The sequence below is a fragment of the Tursiops truncatus genome, chromosome 2, assembly GCF_011762595.2.
Source record: "Tursiops truncatus isolate mTurTru1 chromosome 2, mTurTru1.mat.Y, whole genome shotgun sequence".
NCBI classification, from domain to species: Eukaryota; Metazoa; Chordata; class Mammalia; order Artiodactyla; family Delphinidae; genus Tursiops; species Tursiops truncatus.
The window spans coordinates 50,212,150-50,238,301 of NC_047035.1; the positions used below are offsets into that span (position 1 = coordinate 50,212,150).

A 26,152-nucleotide genomic window follows, 5' to 3' on the forward strand; every position below is an offset into this window, starting at 1 on the left:
TTTTTATATGAAATCTCTTAATTTTAAAATATTAACAACAGTTTAAAAAATTTAAATATAGCTTTGGTTAAACAAAATGTGTCTTCAGACCTGATTTGACCCAGAGAAGGCTTCTAACCTCCTTAGCCAAGAATGAAACTTCCCATTAACAACTTTACTCTCCTACAAGAAAATACAATCACAGTCCAGTAGTTTGACAGCCTAGCAGTTTATAGCTGGAGTTCAGGAAGAGAGAGAAAAGTAAAGACACTCTATATAAGCCAAGATCTTTGCCCTCACTGATGGAAAGATTGGAGAGATACAAGCATTTCCCTATCTTACCTTTATCCCAAGTATTGTACGTGGGAATGTGGGTGTGGCCATTTATTTTATATGTGTATATATATATATATATATATTTTTTTTTTTATTTAAGTACGCGGGCCTCTCACCGCTGTGGCCTCTCCCGCTGCGGAGCATAGGCTCCGGACGCGCAGGCCCAGCGGCCACGGCTCATGGGCCCAGCCGCTCCGCGGCACGCAGGATCCTCCGGGACTGGGGCACGAACCCGCGTCCCCTGCATTGGCAGGCGGACCCTCAACCACTGCGCCACCAGGGAAGCCCTAGAGATATTTTTTTAATTGAAGTATTTCTGATTTACAATATTAGTTTCATGTGTACAATGATTCAATATTTCATGTGTACAATGATTCAATATTTTTTATATATTATGCTCCACTTAAACTTATTACAAAACACTGGCTATATTTCCCCGTGCTGTACAATATATCCTTGTTGCTTATCTATTAGAAAAGATTCTTGATTCAGTGGATACTTGGATTAGAAAAATGGTTGAGTGGATACTAAATTTTCCAACTCTGCCATTATGATTTTGCCAAAATGACAAAATGGTGCTTGTTTTAAGGTAGGATAATTGCTCTGCTACTGATCTGGAACTGAAGCGTGGTACAGACTTTTTTTTGGCAACCTGTTCTTCCTTTCCCTTCCTCACTGCTAGTGGCTGGGAACAATGTACTGTAATTCATGTATGTTCTCAGCGTCTTTAGTGGGATGAAATTTATGTTAATGATAAAGTTTCCAGAGTCTTCAACTCAGGAAAGCTTAAGGTCTGGGGATCTTTTTTGGGCTGCTAATGAGTATGGCTGGCCCCAAGGGCAGATCCGGGTTTTGTGGCGCCTGACACCTCCACACCGCCACAGTTTGGAGGACACCATTAAGAAAACAATGCAAAAATATGGGAAGTTTTACCAAGACGGTATGAAATTTTTGTGAACACATAGGGGCTCATGCAAGTGAAAGACCTTTAAGTTCAAGCTTGATTAACGTTGCCATCTGCCTTTTTTGGCCCTACTGTGTGCTAAGGGCTTCCCACTCCTCACTTCCTTCAGTCCCCACAGCACCAAGCTATGAAATTGTTACATATACAGAATAGCCATGTAAACACAAATACATTAAATATCTTGTCCAGCCGGAAAGCCCCTTTCTCTACAAATCCCTATACTGCTTCCCATGACGGAGTCCTGGGGCTCGAGGAGTGGCATCGAGTCAGGATTGTCTCGGGAAGATCGAGAGGAGGGAGAGTGTGTGTAAAACGCAGTCAGTGAGTTGCGGAGTCTGTCTGGAACGTGCACCCAGCAAGCGCCCAGGAGACGCGCACTCCTGCGAGGAGGCCTCCGCTCCCGGCCAGCCCCTTTGCCCTCTCCGCGGCGCGCATGCTCCGTGCGGGGCCGCTCCAGCTACACGGGATAATGAGCGCGGGGCGGAGGGGGGTGGCCGAGCCGCGCTTGCTGGGACCCGGAGCTTGGCGGCGGCCCTGGGGCGCTGTGCGCGGCTGCTGAAGGGGCGGCGGCGGTGGTGGTGGCCAACGCTGTGCGCACCAGTGTGGCTCTCTCGCCCGACGCGCGCGCCCGGTCTGTCCCCAGGGCCCTCTGGAGGTGACTCGGGTGGGCCGGGCAGGGCGGCGTTGCCGGTTGGGAGGGCGGAGATGAGGCGATGAGGAGACAAGCCGCCGCCGCCGCCGCTCTCTGCTTGCCGCGGCCGTAGCGGGAGTCCGAGGAGGGGAGAGGCCAGCTTTACCCCCGTCGGGTTGCGAACCCAGACAAAGGAGGAGGAGCCGCCCGAGAAGCGGGCCAGCGCCGCCGGGAAAGGAGGCCACCGCTTCGGTCGCAGCCGGGGGCCGTCCGGGTTCACGGGCCGCCGCGCTTCCTCTGCGGACTCTGCACTAGGCGAGGCCGCGGGGCCGAGGAAGCCGCCCCCGGAGCCCCCGCCCGCCCGCCGGCGCCGCCTCCGAGCCGCCTCGGCCGTAGCCGCGGCCCGGGCAGGAGGAGGCGGCGGCGGCCGGCGAGGCGAGGCGGCCCGCGCCCTGTCTGTCAGGCCACCGGCCCGGCCCGTTTCGGCCCGCGGGCCGCCCCCGATGCGGAGGCGCTGCCGCCGGGGCCATGCAGCAGGCGCCGCAGCCGTACGAGTTCTTCAGCGAAGAGAACAGTCCGAAATGGCGGGGACTGTTGGTCTCGGCCCTGCGGAAGGTCAGTGCTGGTGCCCGTGCGGCCGCGGGGCCCCCAGGGAGGTGCCGGGGCAGAGACGGGAGGCAGGCGGGCGGGGCGCGCGGGCCGCGGCCCCTCGGACGCTCTTACGGGGAGCTACACGCCCTCCCCGCGCTCGGGGCCCGCAGGCCCAGCACTTTCTCTCCGGCCGGCGATGGGGGCGCGTGATTGCCTGCTGCGTCCAAAAGGACGTTTTCTCAAGTTCTTGCTTGGCCCCGGAAGGAAGGTTTTGTTATGATCATAAAACTGGATTTCACGTTGCAGTCATTTCGTCAGGCGACTTCCGCCGTTGACCAATTTGTTGTCCTCAGGCTGGATTCGGGCAAGAGAAAGTCCCGCTGGTATTTAGACAGTTTCTAAAACAAAAGCACATTTCTAGCCTGTGTAATTACTTTTAATTTAGTTCCTTGGGGCTGTTCCCTTAGTCGATTTGCTCGTGAAGGGTGTCCACTCACCTAAGAGGTGGTGACTTTTTTTTTTGTAAGATGGATGTGTTTCTCGAGAAATGTCAGTGAGCCATGATATTGCTTTGAACAATTCTTGAGGTCAACTTAAAGTGCCTCCTCCCTTCCTGCAAAAGGCGTCCCCCCTGTTTACGAGAGATTTCCCTTGTAGAATTCGGTCAGTTTCTTCACTGAGTGCAGTTTAGCACTTAGAATCATTTTAAGGGGACGAAAAAGGAGCAGCTCATAAAAATCTTTTAAGTTTGGGTGCATCACTAGGGTGCATCTCTCCTGTAGATGGTGTGAGTTTTCGTCTGCATTTAGGTAATAATCATTCTATCATTTTTATAATAAAACCTTTTGTAAGGTCAAGGCATTTAAAGAGTGTAAATGGGTGCAGGAGAAGATACCATACCTACTGAGCGTGGGTTTTCCTTGCCAGTGATTCAAACTTAGTCCCTTCTACCTTTTGTGGAAAATAACCAAGAATAAATTTTAAAATAATAAAGAAAGAATAAACATTAATTTAAAAGGCTGCCCTTGGAAAATAAATCTTCATACGTTAAATTTCTACAAGTGAAAGGAAGTAGTATATTAAATTAAAAACATTTTCCTCATTCATTCAGAGTTTTAATTTTGCCATTATTTTCATAATTCTTACAAAGAGATACTGCCTCCCTTGGGCCAAACACCAGCTAGTATCTTTTTAAAGAATTTGGTGGAGGTGGCTAGGAGCAGCTAGACAATTATCATTTCACAGGTATATTAGGTGTTAAAAGTATTAAATTGACCTTCCTTTTGTGGGCAGCCCGATTCTATAAGGAGAAGGAAAGAAATGGAAAGTGTGCTGAGTGGTGATAATGAAAAGCAAAGGGGGAAATGCTTAGATAGTAATTAAATCTTCCACCACATAGAAAGAAGTGTTGAGTACGGTTATCAGGTAGGCCTGTATTGTTGGCAGTGTGAAGTAGGTCTCCACCTACTAGTATTTTCTGGTAGCAAATAGAATTTGATTATGTGTTGCATAACTTATTCAGTAGGTAGCTTTGACCCTAATAATCCGTCATGCACAAATACAGATTTGTATCTTCAGGTTAGCCTGGAAACAAAGCCAGCATTAGCATCCAATCCTAGTCCATTGCTTTGAGTCTGGTATTTTGCATTTATGTGTTGTGCTTGTTTTCTTGGAACTCAGATGCCTTGTAGATCTCTATTTTCTTATTCCACAGTTCTTGTACATCCTTTGCTTATGGAATAAATACAGCAAAGAAAATCTGGTCTTTTGAGGTGAATTCATGAAGCAGTTTCTATTTAACTTATTAATTTACTGTTATTCTAGAATTGAGGTATATTCCTACGGAAGACACTTTTTATGTTTTTGGAAAGTTTTTGGTGTTCATAATTCAGATTATGTTCAGTTTTGTGGTATTTGTGGTATTGCAACATGTAGGTTTGTAGTGCTTGCTAAGAGTTTTAGTTCTTAAAGAGCTCAAGGTTCACTCTTTGAAGGATGAGTTAAATTCTGGTCTATACTTGCCACCCTTGTCTTTGTACACTGAGAATTCCTGCCACTTATGGGGAGGCACTGTCTTCACATTCAAGGCATCTAGAATTTGGTTTCCTTCTACCAGCTGACCAGATTGTTACAAAGACTGCTAGGATTAATAGTAGATGCAGCAATAGTATTAGACTACTAATATTTTTCTCCTCCAGTTGGCGTTGCCATCAAACATGTGTACGCTAGTTTCATTTAACATTTATTGAACACATTTTAGGTACTTGGCACCAAGCTGGATCCTAAGAATACAAACATGAATAAAAGTAAAGGCCTTGCTCTAAAGGTGTTTACCACCTAGACTGAAAATTATAAACTTTGAGGTTTTGGTTTATGTAAATGAGATAGCAGTTATGAGCTCAAGGTTTTGTAAGGAATATCTCTGTGTTTGAAAAGAACAAGGTTGTTTAATTAACTCTGTGAGGTTAGTTCACTTGGGCATCTTGATGGAACCTCCAAAACTGTTAAAATATAATTTTCAGAAAGGTAAAGTCACAACTCTCATACCAATGTGAACGAACATGTATCAGTAATTTTGATTCAATTTACTACTTAATGAGGGAACTCATGAGATCTTAGAACCACTTCAAATGAAAATTGGAGGAGGTAGGTATTTATAGGCAACTTAATAAAAGAATATTAAAGTAAGATTTTGGGGTTGGACACAAAATTTGTTAATGTCCTACAAGAACATAAGCAGTAAATTTGGGATTGTCTTTCCTGCTGATTAGGTTTTGCGTCTGTACCAGACAAAAATCTCTAAGTTAATCTGATCAATTTGTAAAAGAGCCCAGTCAGTAGAAAGTAATCAAAGGTTCAAGCGTAGCTTGAACTGTGCTGAAGAACACCTAGTTATCTCTTTTGCTTATTTTCAAGTTTTGGCTGATTTTTCTGGAAACCAAAAAATACATATATTTGACCAAGTTACTATTACTGACTGAAAACGCAAGGGATTTTTTTAAACCAGCATTAAATATTCATTTCACTATGTAGAAGAAACACGAGCATTGAGAAATAGATTTAAGAAAAAATAATTTTGGAAATAGAAATGTGTTGTTCTTTAACTTTTTGTTTTGTTGTGCTGCTGTTCTTTAACTGTTAAAACAGAACTTCACCTAGGACATTTAAGTACATACAGAACTACAAAGGGTAAAGTAGAGCTAAATGACACTGCTAATGGATAATACATGCATTGTTAACATTACTGCTAAATTATGTATCTTTCCTAAAAGAGCCAGAGACATAAATGCCTTCATCACTATTCCCCGAGAAGATTGAAGCTATCATATTACTCGGAGGAAAAAAGAGTGTGGGATATATTTGTAAATGCAGCTTATTACCTGTGTCTTTGAAATGCCTGTGGTACTTTGTGCATGTGCTATTCGATTGTATGCTGAGAAAAATCAGTGTAGGCATTCTATATGTGGGAAACATGCCTTAAAATCATTTTAGCAGGTATTTTAGTCCCTGGCATTTCCGTGGTAGATGCCTTTTCTGTAAGGCCTTATTCACCAGGCTAGCCAAGGAAGAGAAAATGTCTGTCGTTATTATCTGTAGTTACAAATGTCACAGAGAACTAGAAAGAATTGGTAGAGTTACCTTGTTCCTGAGTCTAATTTCATTCAGGTTAAATATTGACCTCCCACCTCAACCATTATAGTTTGCTCTTAGATATCTGTTAAAATTCAAGAGGTGTGAATGTTTGAGTTAATTAATAGCAGTCTGTGGCGGGGTGGGGGGGTGGGGGAAGAAGGTTGAGGGTTTTGATTCAGAACTGCTTTTGTGAAATCTGAAAGAGTCTAGTGTTTATGCCTTTGTACTAATATCTCTTGGAACTATTTTAGAAGATTGTGCTGGATCTTTCCTGGGGCCCAGAAGAAAAGCCTGGGGGTCCTTTGAGAAAATGAAATTGGTGTTACTGATATAAGAAGGTCAAGGAAGGCTTCTTTAGGGAAGTGACATTCATGCTGAGCTCTGGAGGATATATTCAGATATTTATTGAGTGCCTCCTGTGTGGCAGGTGCTGTTCTTGGTACTGAGGTTGTAGCAAGGCCTTGGTCTCATAAAGCTTCCATTCTAAATGGCTGTGGCAGAGAGGCCTGGGAGAGGCAGACAGTAAAGAAGTTAATTATCTGAAAGATCAATAGGAATTAACAAAACAAAGAAAGGGGAGAAAGGATTTGAGCCCTAGGGAAAGGTAGGAACATGACTTGATTTAAAGAACCAAGACCAAGTGAAAAGGAGATGAGGACTTCCCTGGTGGCGCAGTGGTTAAGAATCCGCCTGCCAATGCAGGGGACATGGGTTCGAGCCCTGGTCCGGGAAGGTCCCACATGCCGCGGAGCACCTAAGCCTGTGTGCCACAACTACCAAGCCTTTGCCCTAGAGTCTGCAAGCCACAGCTACTGAGCCTGTGTGCCACAACTACTGAAGCCCGTGCACCTAGAGCCCATGCTCCACAACAAGAGAAGCCACCACAATGAGAAGCCTGCGCATCACGACAAGCCTGCGTGCAGCAACGAAGACCCAACACAGCCCAAAGTAAATAAATAAATTTATTTTTTTTAAAAAAAGGAGATGAGCTAGTTGAGAGACTCTAGTGTAGACCCAGGTTAAGGTCTTTACTTGTGAATAGGAAGGCCTATAGGGTTATTTATGTGACAAATTAATTAGATGAACTTGATCAAACTTGCTTCTTTGAAAAGATCACTCCAACTAAAAGGAATAGGAGAAACTATGATTTTTGTGACATGAGGCCTGTTCTGGATTTCCTAAAGCCACTGAATATAACAGTAGAACTCTAGGGAGTCATTTGGAATTATTCCAAACTAATAATGACCCAGACTGACCCAAGGGGTTCAGCCAGAACTGGATGAGCATTAGGAATGCGTTTTAGCTTGCTGCATTTAGCTTCGTCTCAGCCATGATTTAGTAGTCTTCTTCTATTTTCAGGTTAATTTTGGTATGGTATATTTGGAGCAATAATATTCCATTAAAGTGTTTTATGCTGAGTATCCAAAGCATTACTTGTGTTACCACTTGACATAAATCAAGTGTATATCTTTTTATTAACCATGGCCTTTCTTTCAAGGGAGCAGTAGTTTGATTATATCCTCTGTTAGCCTGCATATTCGAATCAGGAAGGAATTTTAATGGAAGTAATGGATTTAGCATTGTCTCATGGAATCATGTTAAAAATTAACAACCTAAAATTCTTTTCTTTTTTTACATAAGAACATATAGTAAGTAGAAAGCTTTTGAAATGTGTAAAGTGTTATACACTTTACATTTTAATGTGTAAGCAACACAATGAAAATAACATCAAGATCTAGATATGAGCACTACTATGATCTCCTCCAAGTAAAGTTTTCATTACCCCAGTTTTCTTCATTAAGACACTTTGTAAACTCAAATACTGCTTCTTACTTACATAGCACTTTGTAATTTTTTTTTTTTTTTGCCGTACGCGGGCCTCTCACTGTTGTGGCCTCTCCCGTTGCGGAGCACAGGCTCCGGACGCGCAGGCTCAGCGGCCATGGCTCACGGGCCCAGCCGCTCCGCAGCATGTGGGATCTTCCCGGACCGGGGCACAAACCCGTGTCCCCTGCATCGGCAGGCAGACTCTCAACCACTGCGCCACCAGGGAAGCCTCTGGTAATTTTTTCTTAATTGACCCATTAGCAGCATTTAATAGTTTATCTCTTCCTCCTTTTTGAAATCTTTTCCTCATTTGGCTTCCAGGACACCAAACGCTGCTGGTTTTCTCCCTCTCTGACTACTCCTCCTAGTTCTTCTCCTTTGTTGATCTCCTCATCTTCCCATCTACATCATCCTGACCTCCCTGGAGCTTAGTCTTTGGACTCCTGTTTCTATTTACAGTAGATTTCTTGGAGATCCCACCCAGCCTCATTGCTTCACATTTCATCTCTATCTGATGGTTTCCAATTTATAATTCTGGCTCAGGTGTCTCTCCTGAGTTTGGATATCCAGTTTCTTTCTTAACACTTCCACAAAGATGTGTGATAGGCATCTCAACTAATACTGAGCTCTTTCTCTTCCCCTGAAAACTTGCTCCTTTTGTAACATTTCCAACATTAGTAAATGGCTACTCCATCATTCTAGTTGCTCAAAATATTGAGTTATTCTTGAATCCTGTCTTTCTTTTATAAACCATATCTAATCTGTCAGCAAATCCTTTTAGCTCTACTTCACACTATAGCAATATTCAGTCACCATTTCTCACTCTTCCACTTCTACCACCTGGGAACACTCTGGGAGTATCAAAGTAGCCTCTTAACTGGTCTCCTCTCTTCTACCCTTGCCCCATTCAGCCTTTTCTCAACACAATAGAGATAAGTGGGATCATGTCACTCCTTTGCTCAAACCTTGTTCAGTGCTTCTCAGAATAAAAGTCGAAGTCCTCCCAGTGGCCTGCTAGGCCCTCTGCAGTCTGGTATTTCCCCCGCTTCTCCTTTTACCTCACTGACCTCATTTACTACTGACCTTTTTTTGCTCTACTCGTGCACCACACTGGCTTCCTCGTACCTCCAACACATAGACATGTTCTAGTCAGGGCTTTTGTATTGTACTTGGAGTTTCTTCTGCCTAGAACAACCTTCCTGCAGATAAAAACATGAGTGGCCCTTTTACCTCCTGTAAGTCTTCAGACAAACATCATCTTGAAGAGGCCTTCTCTTGCAGCCTATCTGCACCTCCTGCTTCCTGGACATTCATATGTAAATGTTCACAGCATGTCCCAATCCAAGCTTATTATCATCTTCCCTAAACTTAACGTCTCCAGTATAAATGATACAGTACTCAGTTCTCAAGCCAGAAACCTAGGAACCTAGGCATCATCTGTTCCTTCCCTCTCACACCAGGTTCATGTCTAATCAACACCGAGTCTTGATTCGTTCTCTTAAAAGGAGTTTTCTAACTTTTTTGCTATGTATCCCAAAAGAATTTTTGAAAAATTTGTACATTTTTATGCTGACATCTAAAAATTTTCATCTTTAAGTTTAGTTTCAGAAGATATAGTTTTATATGTTTTGTAAATACTGATGTTTTAAAATAAAATAGTCCCGTTAGTCTTTTAAATGTACCCCAAATACACTACCAAATGTAAAATAGATCACCAGTGGGAAGCAGCTGCATAGCACAGGGAGATCAGCTCTGTGCTTTGTGACCAACTAGGGGGTGGGATAGGGAGGGTGGGAGGGAGACGCAAGAGGGAGGAGATATGGGGATATATGTATACTTATAGCTGATTCATTTTGTTATAAAGCAGAAACTAACACACCATTGTAAAGCAATTATACTCCAATAAAGATGTTAAAAAAATAAAAGGGTAAGATAATTTTAAAAAAATGTACCCAATGAAATACACACCGTTCATCCTTTTAAAATACACGACAAAGTGCTTTTTTAATGGTTGGAAATTTACATTGTTCTTTTTTCTCTGTGAACTTTTCATTCTAGTTTCCCCACATAATTATATTCTAATATAATATTTATTTTATGTTTAAAAGTCTTTGATCCCTCCTTTGTATTTATACTTCTTTGCAACAACAAAAATGTCTATATACTGAATTTTTTAAAATTTCCCCAATGACCATAAAGCTTTAAAACTTCCTTTTGGGTTGAGTTATTAGTAGTCCATAGTTGATCAAAAGAACATAAATGTCATGAATTTTGAAAAATAATAATCATAAAGCACCTGACTTGAAAAATGACTTGTTACCTGATCTTTAGAGTTATTCACTTTTTCATTTTCTAGATTTTCTAGGACTTGTCAAATGACTGATTATTATTACTGCTACTTTTTCACTTTTTTTATTTAGAAGTACCTTGTTTAGTCCAATATATCCAAGAAAGATTGGGAAAATAAAAATAGTATTAACTTCAATATACCTTAGCCATGGCAATATTTACTCATAAGATGTATTTTACCTTATCACACTTTTTTGTTGTTGTTGTTTGTTTGTTTGTTTGTTTTTTGCAGTACGCGGGCCTCTCACAGCTGTGGCCTCTCCCCTTGTGGAGCACAGGCTCCGGACGCACAGGCTCAGTGGCCATGGATCATGGGCCCAGCCGCTCCGCGGCATGTGGGATCTTCCCAGACCGGGGCATGAACCTGTGTCCCCTGCATCGGCAGGCGGACTCTCAACCACTGTGCCACCAGGGAAGCCCTACCTTATCACACTTTTTAAATACATTTTCATTGAATCCTTGGAGCTGTAGATCTAGCTTATTGTATTAATTTTCTGTTGCTGCATAAGAAATTATCAACAACTTGGTGGCTTAACACAACACACATTTATTATCTCACAGTTACTCTAAGTTAGAAGTCCAGACATGGCTTAGCTAGATTCTCTGCTTTGGGTCCCATGGGCTGAAATCAAGGTTTTGGCTTGGGCTGCAGACTCATCTGAGGCTCAGGGTCTTCTCCCAAGCTTATGTGATTCTTAGCAGAATTCATTTCCTTTCAGTTTCCTGTCTGAGGCCCTCAGCTCCCAGAGGCTGCTGCCATTCCTTGCCATATGACCCTCCCTATAATATGTCAGTTTGCTTCTTCAAAGCCAGCAGAACTGCATCTGCTGCTGTCACTTGTCTCACACTTCTAGACCCTCTTTTGAAGGACTCACCTGATTTAGGTCTGGCCCACCCAGGGTAATCTCCCTTTTGATTAACTCAAGATCAACTGATTACAGACCTTAGTCACCTTTGCCATATACGGTAATATTATCATAGGAGTGATATCTCACCCTATTCACAGGTCCTGCCCACATTCAAGAGGAGAGGAGTGTACAGGGCATGTATACCAGGGGTGGGAATCTTGGAAGCCAGCCACCTTAGAATTCTGCCTACTCATTTTATGGAAAATATCCCCACATAACCTAATTGGTAAAGTCAATTTAGTTGTCAAGCCAACCAGCCTATTGTATTTATCTTGTTCAAAGTCTAACTTAATTTTTCAGTTCAAATGAATGTGTTAATACATGTCACATGCCAACCATCTCACTTCTGAATTCAAATTGTAAGATAGAAAGATAGATAAGGTGTGAAAACTTGCTTTGAATTTTTTCTCCTGAATGAAATAAGGTGATGTTGCCTGTATTTAGTTTTGTTTGTTTGTTTGTTTATGGCCGCTCTGTGCAGCACTCGGGATCTTAGTTCCCTGACCAGGGATCAAACCCATACCCCCTGCAGTGGAAGCGTGGGGTCTTAACCACTGGACCGCCAGGGAAGTCTTATTTAGTACTTTTTAAATATGCTTTCTTTTCTTTGTTCTCATGAGCTTTTCCCTGCATTATAGTGTATTTTTTGACAGTAGGCTAGGGGATAGAAAAAGCAAGGTTAAATGAAAAATATTTATCATTGTCTCCTTGTTTTGTGTCATAGAATTTATTCATTTATTTATTTATTTATTTATTGTACTGCAGAGCAATGCACCATAATGAGATTCAGGATAAGTAGGAGATCTGCCTTTCTTCAGTTAAGTGGGAGGAGGGCAGTTGTGGAGATGTGGGAAAGGAGAACCTCCTTTATTTACTCCTTGAGTGAAAGTACCTTGCCGGCAGATCTTCTTTAAGAAAGAGTGCAAATAGTAGTTTTGGTAGTATGCTGAAGGACATGGGCATTTGGCCCAGGGAGTCTTAAACTTTGACTGAATACTTAGTGATCTTTTCCCCAGGTCACAGGAAAAAGAGCCACTATTAATTTTTTTCAGTTTTATTTTTTTCTCTTAAGTTTTTCTTAGGTCTGTGGTACGTGCTGCAGTTTATCTGCTAATGAGTAGTGCAAGATTGTAAAGTAAATGAACAAGAGATATAGAGGTTTTACAGGGAGAACTGCTTATGATACTTTTTGTTTTTACTTACAAACATGTGCCTATAGTTTTAAGTTTTATAGTCATTTTTATTAACATTCTTCTTGCTTACTATGATGAAGTGTAAGTATCTTAACACTTCATATTCTTCTAAGAGCCCTGTGACTTCCAAATGCTCTGCCACTGGAACAAGTTGGGAACCATTGATCTAGCCTGTACTTTCTTGGCCTGATTGTATGGGAAGGTACTTACAGTTCATTTGCCATTTCATTCCAATCAAGGAAAATTTTAATGACAAAACTTTCAGTTTCAGCTAATAGTCTTTCCTGTATGTTTTGATTGTTTTATGGTAAGCCCTTACCTAATATTAAGCTAAATAGAATGAGATTCCTGGCCTGTAGTTTCTGTATTTTAAGTAAACCCACCTTGGGGACTTCCCTGGTGGCACAGTGGTTAAGAATTGGCCTGCCAGTGCAGGGGACACAGGTTTGATCCCTAGTCCGGGAAGATCCCACATGCCGCGGAGCAACTAAGCCCATGCGCCACAACTACTGAGCCTGCGCTCTAGAGCCTGCAAGCCACAACTATTGAGCCCGTGTGCCAACTACTGAAGCCCGCACACCTAGAGCCTGTGCTCTGCAACAAGAGAAGCCATTGCACTGAGAAGCCCGCACACCGCAACAAAGAGTAGTCCCTGCTCGCTGCAACTAGAGAAAGCCCGCGCAGCAAGGAAGACCCAATGCAGCCAAAAGTAAATCAATCAATCAGTCAATCAATCAATCCACCTTGAAAACCTGTCAAGAAAGCACCTAATTAAGAACACTAAATCTAAGTGGGAAGGGAAGTGAATATTAATAGACAGTGGGAATAGAGGAACATACAGTGGGAATCCCCTCATTTATAATGTTATATGGGATAACTGAGTCTTCAGGTACATATCCAATGAAATAAAACCAAAGTTAATGGACTTCTTAATTTTTCCCAGTCTCTGAATTTCAGCAAGTTCAGGGAATCTGTTTGCTACCATGAATTTATTTAGCAGCTGTTTACTGAGTGCTTGCTTTATGCAAAGCATGGTGCTAAATTACCTTTGTGTTAGGAATAAAGGAGTGGGGAAATAGGAAGAGACCAAAAACATAAGAAATAGTTCCTGACCTTAGTTTATAGTGTACAACTGTGGTTTCAATTCTTGATTATACACCCTGATCAGAAAAATGCTACCTCAGAATATTGATTTTTATATTACTTTAAATAACTTATTTGAGAATTAACATACAATAAACTGCACATATTTAAAGTGTACAGTTTGATAAGTTTTTATGTATGTATACTTAAGTGAAACATTCATAATAAAGATAGTATAGCCTTCAGCCCATAGATTTCCTCTTGACTCTTCGTAATTCTCCCTCCCATCCCTCCTGACCTCTAATCCACAAGCAATCACTGATTTGCTTCCTATAACTATAGATTGCTTTTTCTAGAGTTTTTTGGTAATGGAATCACACAGTATATATTGTTATTTTTGCCTGGCTTCTTTCACTCAACATAATTATTTTGAGATCCATCCATGTTGTTGCATACATCAATAGTTCATTCCTTTTTGTTCAGTAGCATTCCATAGTGTGGATATACCACTTTTTTTTTTTTAAAGATTTATCATTTATTTATTTATTTTATTTATTTTCGGCCGTGTCCAGTCTTAGTTGCAGCATGCAGGATCTTCGTTGAGGCAAGCAGGATCTTTTGTTGCGGTGTGCAGGCTCTTTGTTGTGGTGCACGGCCTTCTCTCTAGTTGTGACGTGTGGGTTTTCTCTTCTCTAGTTGTGGCACACAGGCTCCAGGGCGCGTGGGCTCTGTAGTTTGTGGCACGAGGGCTCTAGTTGAGGCGCTCGAGCTCAGTAGTTGCGGCACGCGACTTTAGTTGCCCCGAGGCATGTGGGATCTTAGTTCCCTAACGAGGAATCGAACCCACATCCCCTGCATTAAGGCGGATTCTTTACCCCTGGACCACCAGGGAAGTCCCTACTTTTTTTTTTTTTTTTTTTAATCCATTCACTTGTTGATGTACATTTGGTTTTCATATCTTGGCTGTTAAAAATAAAGCTGTAGGGCTTCCCTGGTGGCGCAGTGGTTGAGAGTCCGCCTGCCGATGCAGGGGACGTGGGTTCGTGCCCCGGTCTGGGAGGATCCCACATGCCGCGGAGCGGCTGGGCCCGTGAGCCATGGCCGCTGGGCCTGCGCGTCCGGAGCCTGTGCTCTGCAACGGGAGAGGCCGCAACAGTGAGAGGCCCGCGTAACGCAAAAAAAAATAAATAAATAAAAAAATAAAGCTGTAAACATGTGTATACAAGTCTTTGTATGGGCATATAGTTCCTTTTCTCTTGGGTAATTATCAACGAGTGACTGGATCAGGTAGTGGGTGTGTTTAACTTTTTAAGTAACTGTCACACTGTTTTCTATTTGAACTGTTGTACAGTTTTACATTCCCACCAGCAACATATGAGAATTCCAGTTCTTCCTGCCAGCACTTGGTATTTAAATTTATTTCTAGCCATCCTAATCGGGTTATTATACTGGTATCTTGTTTTAATTTGCATTTCCCTGATGATTAATGATGTCAAGCATCTCTCCTGTCCTTATTTGCCATCCATATATCTTCTTTGGTGAACTGTTTGTTCAGATCCCTTGCCCTTTTTTGTTAAGTTGTTTGATTTCTTATTGTTGAGTTTTGAGGATTCTTTATGTATCTAACTATAAATCCTTTATATACAAAGATTTTCTTTCAGTCTGTAGTTTTTTATTCTCTTAGTATTACCTCTTTAAAAATAGCAATAGGGACTTCCCTGGTGGCGCAGTGGTTGAGAGTCCGCCTGCCGATGCAGGGGACACGGGTTCGTGCCCCGGTCCGGGAAGATCCCACATGCCGCGGTGCGGCTGGGCCCGTGAGCCATGGCCGCTGAGCCTGCGCGTCCCGAGCCTGTGCTCCGCAACGGGAGGGACCACAACAGTGAGAGGCCCGCGTACGGCAAAAAAAAAAAAAAAAAAAAAAAAAAAAAAAAAAGGCAATAAATCTTTATTGGGATTTTTTTAACAAAATAATTTTAAAACAAAAAACCCAACATGTAAACAAGAAAGTAAATAAAGTTAATTGGCATTATTATATATATATATACATCCAAGGATCAAAACAAATTCTGGGTTAACATTGCATAATCCAGTAAAATGTTTTGAACCATCAATGTTCAGGGTAACTGTATTTAATACTATCAATAATGATACCTTATCTTTGAATACTATAAAATAGTTTATGGATTATAAACTATATAGTTTAGGTTTTCATTCTTCCCATGAATCCATATGCCACATGTATACTAGTCCTAAAATGTATTTATGTTGTCACTATTAGTCCAAAATATCCATCATCCCAAATTAACCAGGTTACAATTATCCGATCTCCAGAATTTTTATGGTGAGATGTGCTAGAACCCATATATGACAACTTCATTTTTCGAAACCTAATTCTAAATTCTGTCTAATCTGCAACTTACTCATTTCTTCTCACTTTCTATATATACATTAAATACTATAGCAACTTCACCTTAGAAAGTATAGTTAATACATTAATACGCATTTAGTCAATAATTTCTGACAGAGTTATAGCTTATTTACCAAGAGAAAGTGCTAATTTTTGTTTTAAAATTTAGTTCAAGTATTGTCATAGTAGTGTTATTTAATTGAGAATGATGGCTTCAACTTAGAGCGTTCAATGTACACATTAATATAGTTTAAAATTAAAGAATTAAATTATTCCTATGGAGAAAATCTCAGTTCTTGAAAGACCAAAATATATTGTTTTATTACTATAAAATGTTATTAGTTCATTGTCTGATTCACTGATTATATTCAATTCACTCTTAATATTATCTTTTGAAGAGCAAAAGTTTTAAATTTTTAAAACTTTGCATGAACGAGCAAAAAAATCATTTGTCTGTATTTGTGTTTTTATTTCTGGATTCTCTATTCTGTTGCATTGGTCTTTTGTCCTATCTTTTAAAAATTTATTTATTTTATTATTTATTTATTTGGCTGTGCAGCATGCAGCATCTTAGTTCCCTGACTAAGAATCAAACCTACGCCCCCTGCAGTGGAAGGGCAAAGTCCTAACCACTGGACTGGCAGGGAAGTCCCTATTTTCGTATCTTTACATCATTACCACACTATTTGGATTATTGTAGCTTTATAAAAAATCTTGGAATCAGGTAGTTTTAGCCTTCCGACTTTGTTCTTTTTCAGAGTTGTTTTGGTTATTCTAAGACCTTTGTATAGCCATAGGAATTTTAAAATTAGCCTGTCAATTTCTACCAAAAAAAAAAAATCCTGGAATTTTGTTGAATTTATAGATTATTTGAGGGAAATTGACATCTTAACAATATTGAGTCTTTAAACCCATACAGTTTAAATTTTCATTTATTTAGGTTTTTAAAAATTTCTATGAGCAATATTTTGTAGTAGTATATCTTTAGGATGAAATTTGCCGCTTTTTCTTTTTAAATTGAATTTTAACTCTTACAACAAACAAAACTTACAGTATTCTTAATTGGTGTTTGAGGCACTTGCATCCTTGCAGAAATCTTAGCAGTGGAATAAAGAATTTGACATAAGTAAATACACAGACTGTGTATCCAGAGGGATTTATTTCTACATTGTACCAGAAACTCAAATGATAGTTGATTGAACAAGTGCACTAGCAAGATTTTTTTATTTGATTGTGAGTATGGGGGACTGAAAAAATATATATATTAGGAAATAGCATTTCCAAAATTTGTCAAACCTAGTATTTATCAATTTAAAAAATAAAGTTTAATGCTTTTATATGTGTCTATGCATGAATATATAGTATTATGACTATTCTGTTTACAGTGTGTGTATAAGGAAGTACCTTCTGGCAATTTGAAAATACGGTGTAACTAAAATACAGGTCTGACTTGTTAATCTACTGTTAAAGATTGAAAATTATTTTAATTGCTCTTTTTCTGACCAGTCTTTCAGAAAAATCTGAAAATGAGTTTGTTCTGATGTGGTAATTTTATGTTGATTGTCTCTCAGGGTGCTGAGGTAGTAAATACTGTGAAAGTACAAAATATGGTTATCTTTCATTGTCATCTTGATGTCCTTATTAGTATTTATGTCTGGGATTTTTTATTTTTGCGATACGCGGGCCTCTCACTGTGTGGCCTCTCCCGTTGCGGAGCACAGGCTCCGGACGCGCAGGCTCAGCGGCCATGGCTCATGGGCCCAGCCGCTCCGCGGCATGTGGGTTCCTCCCGGACCGGGGCACGAACCCGTGTCCCCTGCATCGGCAGGCGGACTCTCAACCACTGCGCCACCAGGGAAGCCCTATGGCTGGGATTTTAACACTGTATATTTGTTTTTATGACTTTTCATATTTGCAGTTTAACAAGTTTAGTATAAGAAACTCAGCTGCTCAGTGTTAAGGTTGCTTTGTAGGTTATTTACTAAAATCATAATCATAGAAAAAAATCCATTAGACATTATCTTAATTCTCATGCACAGTCATTTTTACTGATTAGGGCCCTTGGCTTTTATGGAAGGGTGTTATAACAAACAGCCTTATGAACTCCAAGCTGAACTTCCAATATAAATGTTTATTTTATATTTTTTAAAATGTCTGTTGATCTAATAGAAATACATGGTAGGATGTAATTAAGTTTCTTCTTATTATATGAAAGAAGTGCAGGTTGTAAGAGGAAAGATTTATTTCTCCCAAATCTATTTGGAATTTCTAAAGAAATATAAAGCCAGGTTTTTTGGATGTTAGTCCTATATGAATTTCTAATTGCCTTATTTAAACTCTTCTTATCCAGACTTCTTGAAAAAGTAGTTTTTAATTATTGTCTCCAGTTTCATGTGTCCTTCCTCTTTCTCACTTCCCCACTTATCATGTTTCCTTGTAAATTTCTTTGTATTTTATCAAAATTATTCACGGAAAAAAAAAAGATAAATAGCTCTATAAGGCTTGTTACGAAAAAGAGCATTACCTCCTCACTATTCACAACATTTTTTGCTTCCTAGAGGCAGTCCCTTTAATTTTTCAAAATGATTCATTTCAGTATTCTGTGTCTCTAAGGAAAAAAAGTGCTTCTATCGCTACTTATGACTTTTCTGTTTTGGGCATTATATGTTGATTTCCTACTCTGGAAGGTAAGGATTTAATATTCTTCAATACACATATACATTCCCCCTCCAACCACATATACTTCCTGTCTCTCCTCCCACCCCATGGTTATATCTTAATTTTGGTTGGATCAGTATTCAGAGTTTATAGTATTATAACCATAAATAATGACCATATACTATACTATATGTTATTTATAGTTAAACCACTTTTTCTTACTACCTAACCTTTTACTGAAGTTAATAATTGTCTTGTTTTCTTGTTTGTGTATTTTCTGTGTATTTATTAATTTAAGCTCAAACTCTCTACCAGTTGTTTAAATATCCTCTCAAGAGTTTTAGATCCATCAGTTACTCTGATAATTTCATCTTCTTGAGATAGCTTCTCTTAGAGCCTTCTGATCTGCTCTTATCAGACTGGTGACCTTTATGCCTGTTGTACAGCTCTCATCTTATAATTTTCCCTTACTTCATCCTGGGCATTCCTTTGGCTTTTCTTCTGTATTGGTTCCTTTGTTTTTTTTCCAGAACTGTCACCACTGTAGTTCTTTTTTTTTTTTAATACATCTTTATTGGAGTATAATTGCTTCACAATACCGTGTTAGTTTCTGTTGCACAGCAAAGCAAATCAGCCATATGCATACACATGTCCCCATGTCCCCTCCCTCTTGAGCCTCCCTCCTGTCCTCCCTATCCCACCCTTCTAGGTCATCGCAAAGCACCAAACCGATCTCCCTGTGCTATGCTGCTGCTTCCCACCAGCCAACTGTTGTACATTCGGTAGTGTATATATGTCGATGCTACTCTCACTTCGCCCCAGCTTCGTGCTCCCTCCCCATGTCATCAAGTCCATTCTCTATGTCTGCCTCTTTATTCCTGCCCTGCAACTAGGTTCATCAGTACCATTTTTTTTTTTTAAGGTTCCATATATATGTGTCAGCATACGGTATTTGTTTTTCTCTTTCTGACTTACTTCACTCTGTATGACAGACTCTAGGTCCATCCACCTCACTACAAATACCTCAGTTTCATTTCTTTTTATGGCTGAGTAATATTACATTTTATATATGTGCCACATCTTCTTTATCCATTCATCTGTAGATGGACACTTAGGTTGCTTCCATGTCCTGGCTATTGTAAATAGTGCTGCAGTGAACATTGTGGTGCATGTCTCTTTTTGAATTATGGTTTTCTCAGGGTATATGCCCAGTAGTGGGATTGCTGGGTCATATGGTAGTTCTATTTTTAGTTTTTTAAGGAACCTCCATACTGTTTTCCATAGTGGTTGTATCAATTTACATTCCCACCAACAGTGTAGGAGAGTTCCCTTTTCAACACACCCTTTCCAGCATTTATTGTTTCTAATTTTTTTGATAATGGCCATTCTGACCGGTGTGAGGTGATACCTCATTGCAGTTTTGATTTGCATTTCTCTAATAATTAGTGATGTTGAGCATCTTTTCATGTGCCTCTTGGCCATATGTGTGTCTTCCTTGGTGAAATGGCTGTTTAGGTCTTCTGCCCATTTTTTAACTGGATTGTTCGGGTTTTTTTGATATTGAGCTCCATGAGCTGTTTGTATATTTTGGAGATTACTCCTTTGTCTGTTTCATTTGCAAATATTTTCTCCCATTCTGATGGTTGTCTTTTTGTCTTGTTTATGGTTTTCTTTGCTGTGCAAAAGCTTTTAAGTTTAATTAAGTCCCATTTGTTTTTATTTCTGTTACTCTAGGAGGTGGATCAAAAAAGATCTTGCTGTGATTTATGTCAAAGAATGTTTTTCCTATGTTTTCCTCTAAAAGTTTTATAGTGTTTGGTCTTACATTTAAGTCTTTAATCCATTTTGAGTTTATTTTTGTGTATGGTATTAGGTAGTGTTCTAATTTCATTCTTTTACATGTAGCTCTCCAGTTTTCCCAGCACCACTTATTGAAGAGGCTGTCTTTTCTTCATTGTATGTTCTTGCCTCCTTTGTCGTAAATTAGGTGCCCATATGTGCGTGGGTTTATCTCTGGGCATTCTGTCCTGTACCATTGATCTATATTTTTGGTTTTGTGCCAGTACCATACTGTCTTGATTACTGTAGCTTTGTGGTATAGTTTGAAGTTGGGGCGCCTGATTCCTCCAACTCTGTTTTTCTTTCTCAAGATTGCTTTGGCTAGTTGGGGTCTTTTGTGTTTCCATACGAATTGTAAGATTTCTTTGTTCTAATTCTGTGAAGAATGCCATTGGTAGTTTGATAGGGATTGCATTGAATCTGTAGATTGCTTTGGGTAGTATAGTCATTTTCACAATATTGATTCTTCCAATCTAAGAACATGATATATTTCTCCATCTGTTTGTGTCATCTTTGATTCCTTTCATCAGTGTTTTATAGTTTTCTGAGTACAAGTCTTTTGCCTGTTTAGGCAGGTTTATTCCTAGGTGTTTTATTCTTTTTGTTGCAGTGGTAAATGGGAGTGTTTCCTTAATTTCTCTTTATGATTTTTCGTTGTTGGTGTATAGGAATGCCAGAGATTTCTGTGCATTAGTTTTGTATCCTGCAACCTTAACCAAATTCACTTAATACTTCTAGTAGTTTTCTGGTGGCATCTTTAGGATTTTCTATGTATAGTATCATGTCATCAGCAAATAGCGATGATTTTATTTCTTCTTTTCCAATTTTATTCCTTCTCAATTCCTTCCAATTTGTAGGCTTTCTCTAGTTGGGGCGAGCGGGGGGCTACTCTTCGTTGTGATGTGCGGGCTTCTCATTGTGGCATCGGCAGGCGGACTCTCAACCACTGCGCCACCAGGGAAGCCCGGCAGGCGGATTCGTAACCACTGCACCACGAGTGAAGTCCACCAATAATGTTTTTTATGAGCCTTCTTGTACATGTCTTCTGGTAAACGTTTGTGCTTATTGCTCTAGAGCAGTGCTGTCCAATTGGAATATAATATTAACCACATATGTAATTTAAACTTTTCTCATAACCACATTAAATATATACGAAGACACAGATGGAATTGATTTAAATAACGTATTTAACCCAATAAATCTAATCATTTCAGCATATAGTCAACATAAAAATTATTGAGATATTTGACATTTTTTGTGTGTGCTAGATCTTTGATGTCTGGTATGCATTTTACTCTTATAGCCCATCTCCAGTTCAGTAGAACTACATTTCATGTGCTCAGTAGCCACATGAGGCTGGTGTCTACTGTATTGGACTGTAGAGTTTTAAAGGATATAAAATATTGAGTAGTAGAATTACTGGATCATAGGGTATGCCTATCTTGAACTTTAGTAGTTGATGGCAAAGTTTTCCAAAGTGATAGAGCCATTTTGCACGCCATTGGTAGTGTGTGAGAGTTCCCATTTTTCTACATAATCAACAACACTTGGTATTATCACACTTTGGGTAGTAATTTTTGTGTTCTGTTTAGTAAATCCTTTTCTGCCCTGAGGTCATGAAGATAATTATCTATTATCTTGTTTTATATTATCAGAACTTTATTAGGGCTATTTATTTAATAGGTCTAAAATCAACTAAAATTGATTTTTGTATCGAGTGTGAATAGGAGTTGATTTCATTCTTCTCCATATGGGTATCCAGTTGTTCACTATTCATCGACTTGCCCCAGTGTCCCTCAACAATCCTCCCCCTGCCCATAATGCCACCTTTGTTGTACATCAAGGGTCTGTATATCTGTGGGCTTGTTTCTGTACTCTCTGTTCTGTTCTTTTCATCTGTTTGTCTATCATTATATCAGTATCACATTATTAAATACTGTAGCTTTGTAATAAATTCCAATAATAATTGGAGCAAGCACTTATATTTCTTTAAGAGTATATGATTGATTTCTTAGCTTTTTGTATTTCTATATAAGTTTTGAAATTATCTTTTCAATTTTAACCAAACATACTCTTTGGTTTTGACTGTGATTTTATTAACTCCATGGATCAGTGTGAGGAGAATTGATATATTTACAATATTAAGTCTGATAATTCATGAACATGGTATTTTATTTCATTTATTTAGATCTTTAATTTTTCTCATAGTCTGGTTTTTCTCCCTAGGAGTCTTGTACTTCTTATCTAAGATTTATTCCCAGATACATGTTATAATGTTTATTCTATTGTAAGTGATGTTATTTTAAAAATTTATTTTCTAACTTTGTTGCTGTTACACAGAAATAACATTTTATTTTTATGATTTGAAATAATTTATGTGTACCATATTTTTATTTTCCTTCATGGGTGTATTAGTCTGGGATCTTTAAAGAAACAGAAATACACACACACACACACACACACACACACACACACTCTTATAGAGACAGAGAAGTGCAGATCTGCAGTCAGTAAGCTGGAGACCCAGGAGAACTGATGGTGTAATTCTAGTCCAAGTTCTAGTCCAAAAGCAAAAGAAGACTGAAAACCTGTCAGGCAGAGAGAGAGAATTCTTTCTTACCCAGCCTTTTCTACTATTCAGGCCTTCAGTGGATTGCATGAGGTCCAGCCACTCTGGGGAGCGCAATCTGCTTTACCCAGTCTACCAGTTCAAATGTTAATCTCATCCACAAACGCCCTCAGAGACACCCTCAGAAATAATATTTAACCAAATATCTGGGTACCTGGTGGCCCAGAAGTTGACACATCAAATTAACTATCACAGTGGGCAATCAAATCATCTGCAGATTTGTTTCTTCTTTTCTGATTCTTATACTTTCATTTTTCTTGCTGTACTTCACTGACCAGGACCTCCAGTACAATGTGGAATAGAAATCATAATAGCTAGTATCTTTGCCTTTTTCCTAATCTCAAAAGGAAAGCTTTCAGTGTTTTACCATTAACTATGATGTTTCTTGTAGATTTTTGTAGATATCTTTTACCAAATTCAGGAAGTTCATTAAGAGATTTGATTATGAATGAATATTCAAAATTTTATGTGCTTTTTCTACATCTGTTTAAGATCATATTATTTTTCTCTCTTATTTAATCTGTTAACATGGTGAATTACTTTGCTTGATTTTCCAACATTAAGCCAACTTAACATTCCTAGGATAAATCCAGCTTGGTCATGTTGTATAATTTTTTTTAATATATTACAGAATTAAGTTAGCTAATAGTTTATTTAGGCTTTTGTTTCTAGGTTCATGAGTGAAAACGAGCTGTACTTTTCATCTTTTTGAGTTTTTATATCAAGGCTAGCCTCAAAATAACTTGAGAAGTCTACTTATTCTTTTACTATTTTTCAAGAAAACTTGCTTAATTTAAGATTGTTGCATTTCTTCCTTGAATGTTTGATGAGTTTGTCAGTGAAGCCATCTAAGGCCATGCAATGAGCTATAAAAGCAAGTCTTAACATATTTCAAAAAAATTGAAATCATAGAAAGTATTTTTTCTGACCACAGTGTGATTATTCTAGAAATTGATAAAAAAGATAACGTGAAAAAAAAAACCCTGTGTTTAGAAATTAAGAAGTATACTTAAAGTATTTAAGTATACTTAAATTCTAAAAGTTAAAGAAGATACCATAATGGAAATTAAAAGTTATTTTGAAATGGATGACTGCAAAAATATTCCATATAAAAATCTGTGGGTTTTTTACAAAAGTAGTTCTTAGACAAAATATACATATTGCAAAAGAAGAAAGGTTGAAAATAAGTATCCATACCAAGAAGTCAGAAAAAAAGAATAAATAGCAGAAGAAAAAATGGAGATGAAACATATAAATGAAATATAAAACAAACATAAAATGGAGAGCATCAACAAAGCCAAAAGTTGGTTCTTGAAAAGATTAATAAAATTGATAAACCCCAGAGAGACTGATCAAGAAAAGAATGGACACACAAATAACTGATATTAATGAAAGAAAAGAATTCACTGAAGTTTCTATGAACTTAAAAATGCAAGAGGCTATAATGAACAATTTTATGCTAAATTTTGAGAATTTAAATGAAGTGGTCAACTTAATGCTCTTTTCTTTGTGGGAAGATTTTTTTTTTTTTTTTTTTTTGCTGTATGCGGGCCTCTCACTGTTGTGGCCTCTCCCGTTGCGGAGCACAGCCTCCGGACGCGCAGGCTCAGCGGCCATGGCTCACGGGCCCAGCCGCTCCGCGGCATGTGGGATCTTCCCGGACTGGGGCACGAACCCGTGTCCCCTGCATCAGCAGGCGGACTCTCAACCACTGCGCCAACAGGGAAGCCCTGTGGGAAGATTTTTAACTACCGCATCAGTTTTCCAAAATAACTATGAGACTATTTAAATTTTTTTCTTATTATGTCAGTGGCATTCATATCCTCCTAATACCATGCATTAGAACAATACTTTTCTCTTAATCATTCTTTCAGCAGATATTTACATGACACCTACTATAACGCTAGGCACTATTTTTTACCTTCTTTTTCCTCATATTCAGTTTGACTGGATTATTTTTTAGGACAGATTACTAGATTCTAATTTTAAGAAATTTAACAACAGGGACTTCCCTGGCAGTCCAGTGGTTAAGACTCCGTGCTTCCACTGCAGGGGGTGCAGGTTTGATCCCTGGTGGGGTGCTAGGATCCCGCATGCTATGCGGTAAGGCCAAAAAAAAAAAAAAAGAAATTTAACAACAAAAGAGGCTCAGCACAGCTGTGTGGCAACAGAAAGCAGCATATACCATTGTAAAAGAAATCTGACTAGCACCTACTTCATAGAGCACCTCTGTAACATGTAAAGTAGTATGATTATTCAGGGCTACCTCTGTTGCTAGGGTTCATAGACTTCTAGTAGGTTTATTTTATTTATTTATTAACTTTACAGCAGGTTTTTATTTTTGCTTTATATCTATTACAGTGTTTGAAACCTAAAGAAACACATTTTCTCTTCAAATTTGGATGTGTATATAAGTATCATTTGTCTGGACTCAGCACTCAATGCCTTGGTTTCTTGGCCTATATCTGCTCTGAAATCATCAAGCTGTGTCTGCCTACCCAGGGGCCCTGAGAACAAGAAAAACAATAGCCAGAAGTTTATAGTTCTTAAAAGCAAATAAATTTGGAAAGAAAAATGTGAGGAAAAAGGTTTGATTCACTTTCGTAGAGTCTGTAGCTAGGAACCCAAGCTGTTTTTGAGGGATATCTGGTCTGTCTTGGGTAGCTGGAACCTCATACATACCCCCTTTGCTTCTTTAGTGGTTCAATCAAAGACAGTTCCCACAAAAGCTGGCTAAAAGAGCCAGTACCCAACTCCAGGGCCTGAGGGTTCTCGGCATGGCAGTTTTCTCTTCCCAAACCCAGAGGCCAAACCTCTGACCTACATAGGGGAGCAGGGCTAGAGTTCAGCAGAGGGGTTCAAGTGTGTGCTAATGTGGACATTGGCAGTCAGGCTGGCCCAGAGTAGTGAGGTGGGCCCAGACGCACTGAAGACCTTTATGACATACTCCACAATCCTTTCTCCCAGTGTTCTGGACCCCAAATTTAATGGTGCCTATTCTTTTTTTTAAAATTTATTTTTGGCTGCTTTGGTTCTTCATTGCTGTGTGCGGCTTTCTCTAGTTGCGGTGAGTAGGGGCTACTCTTCGATGCAAGTGCACGGACTTCTCATTGCAGGGGCTT

The 26,152-nt window shown here is 39.4% G+C and overlaps 1 protein-coding gene across 5 annotated transcripts in view; it reads left to right on the forward strand.

Annotated features, from left to right (window-relative positions):
- Positions 1-1,770: 1,770 nt before the first annotated feature.
- SOS2 (SOS Ras/Rho guanine nucleotide exchange factor 2) overlaps positions 1,771-26,152 on the forward strand; it is a 100,923-nt gene continuing 76,541 nt past the window's right edge. For 4 of the 5 annotated variants that reach the window (XM_073800485.1, XM_073800488.1, XM_073800489.1 and 1 more), the window contains exon 1: positions 6,928-7,082. In XM_073800485.1, coding sequence (XP_073656586.1) covers positions 6,993-7,082 — 90 coding nt within the window. In that variant the 5' untranslated portion in view covers positions 6,928-6,992. Of the gene's footprint in view, positions 2,526-6,927; positions 7,083-26,152 lie in introns of those variants that run through there. The other variant, XM_033851157.2, reaches the window with a different exon arrangement.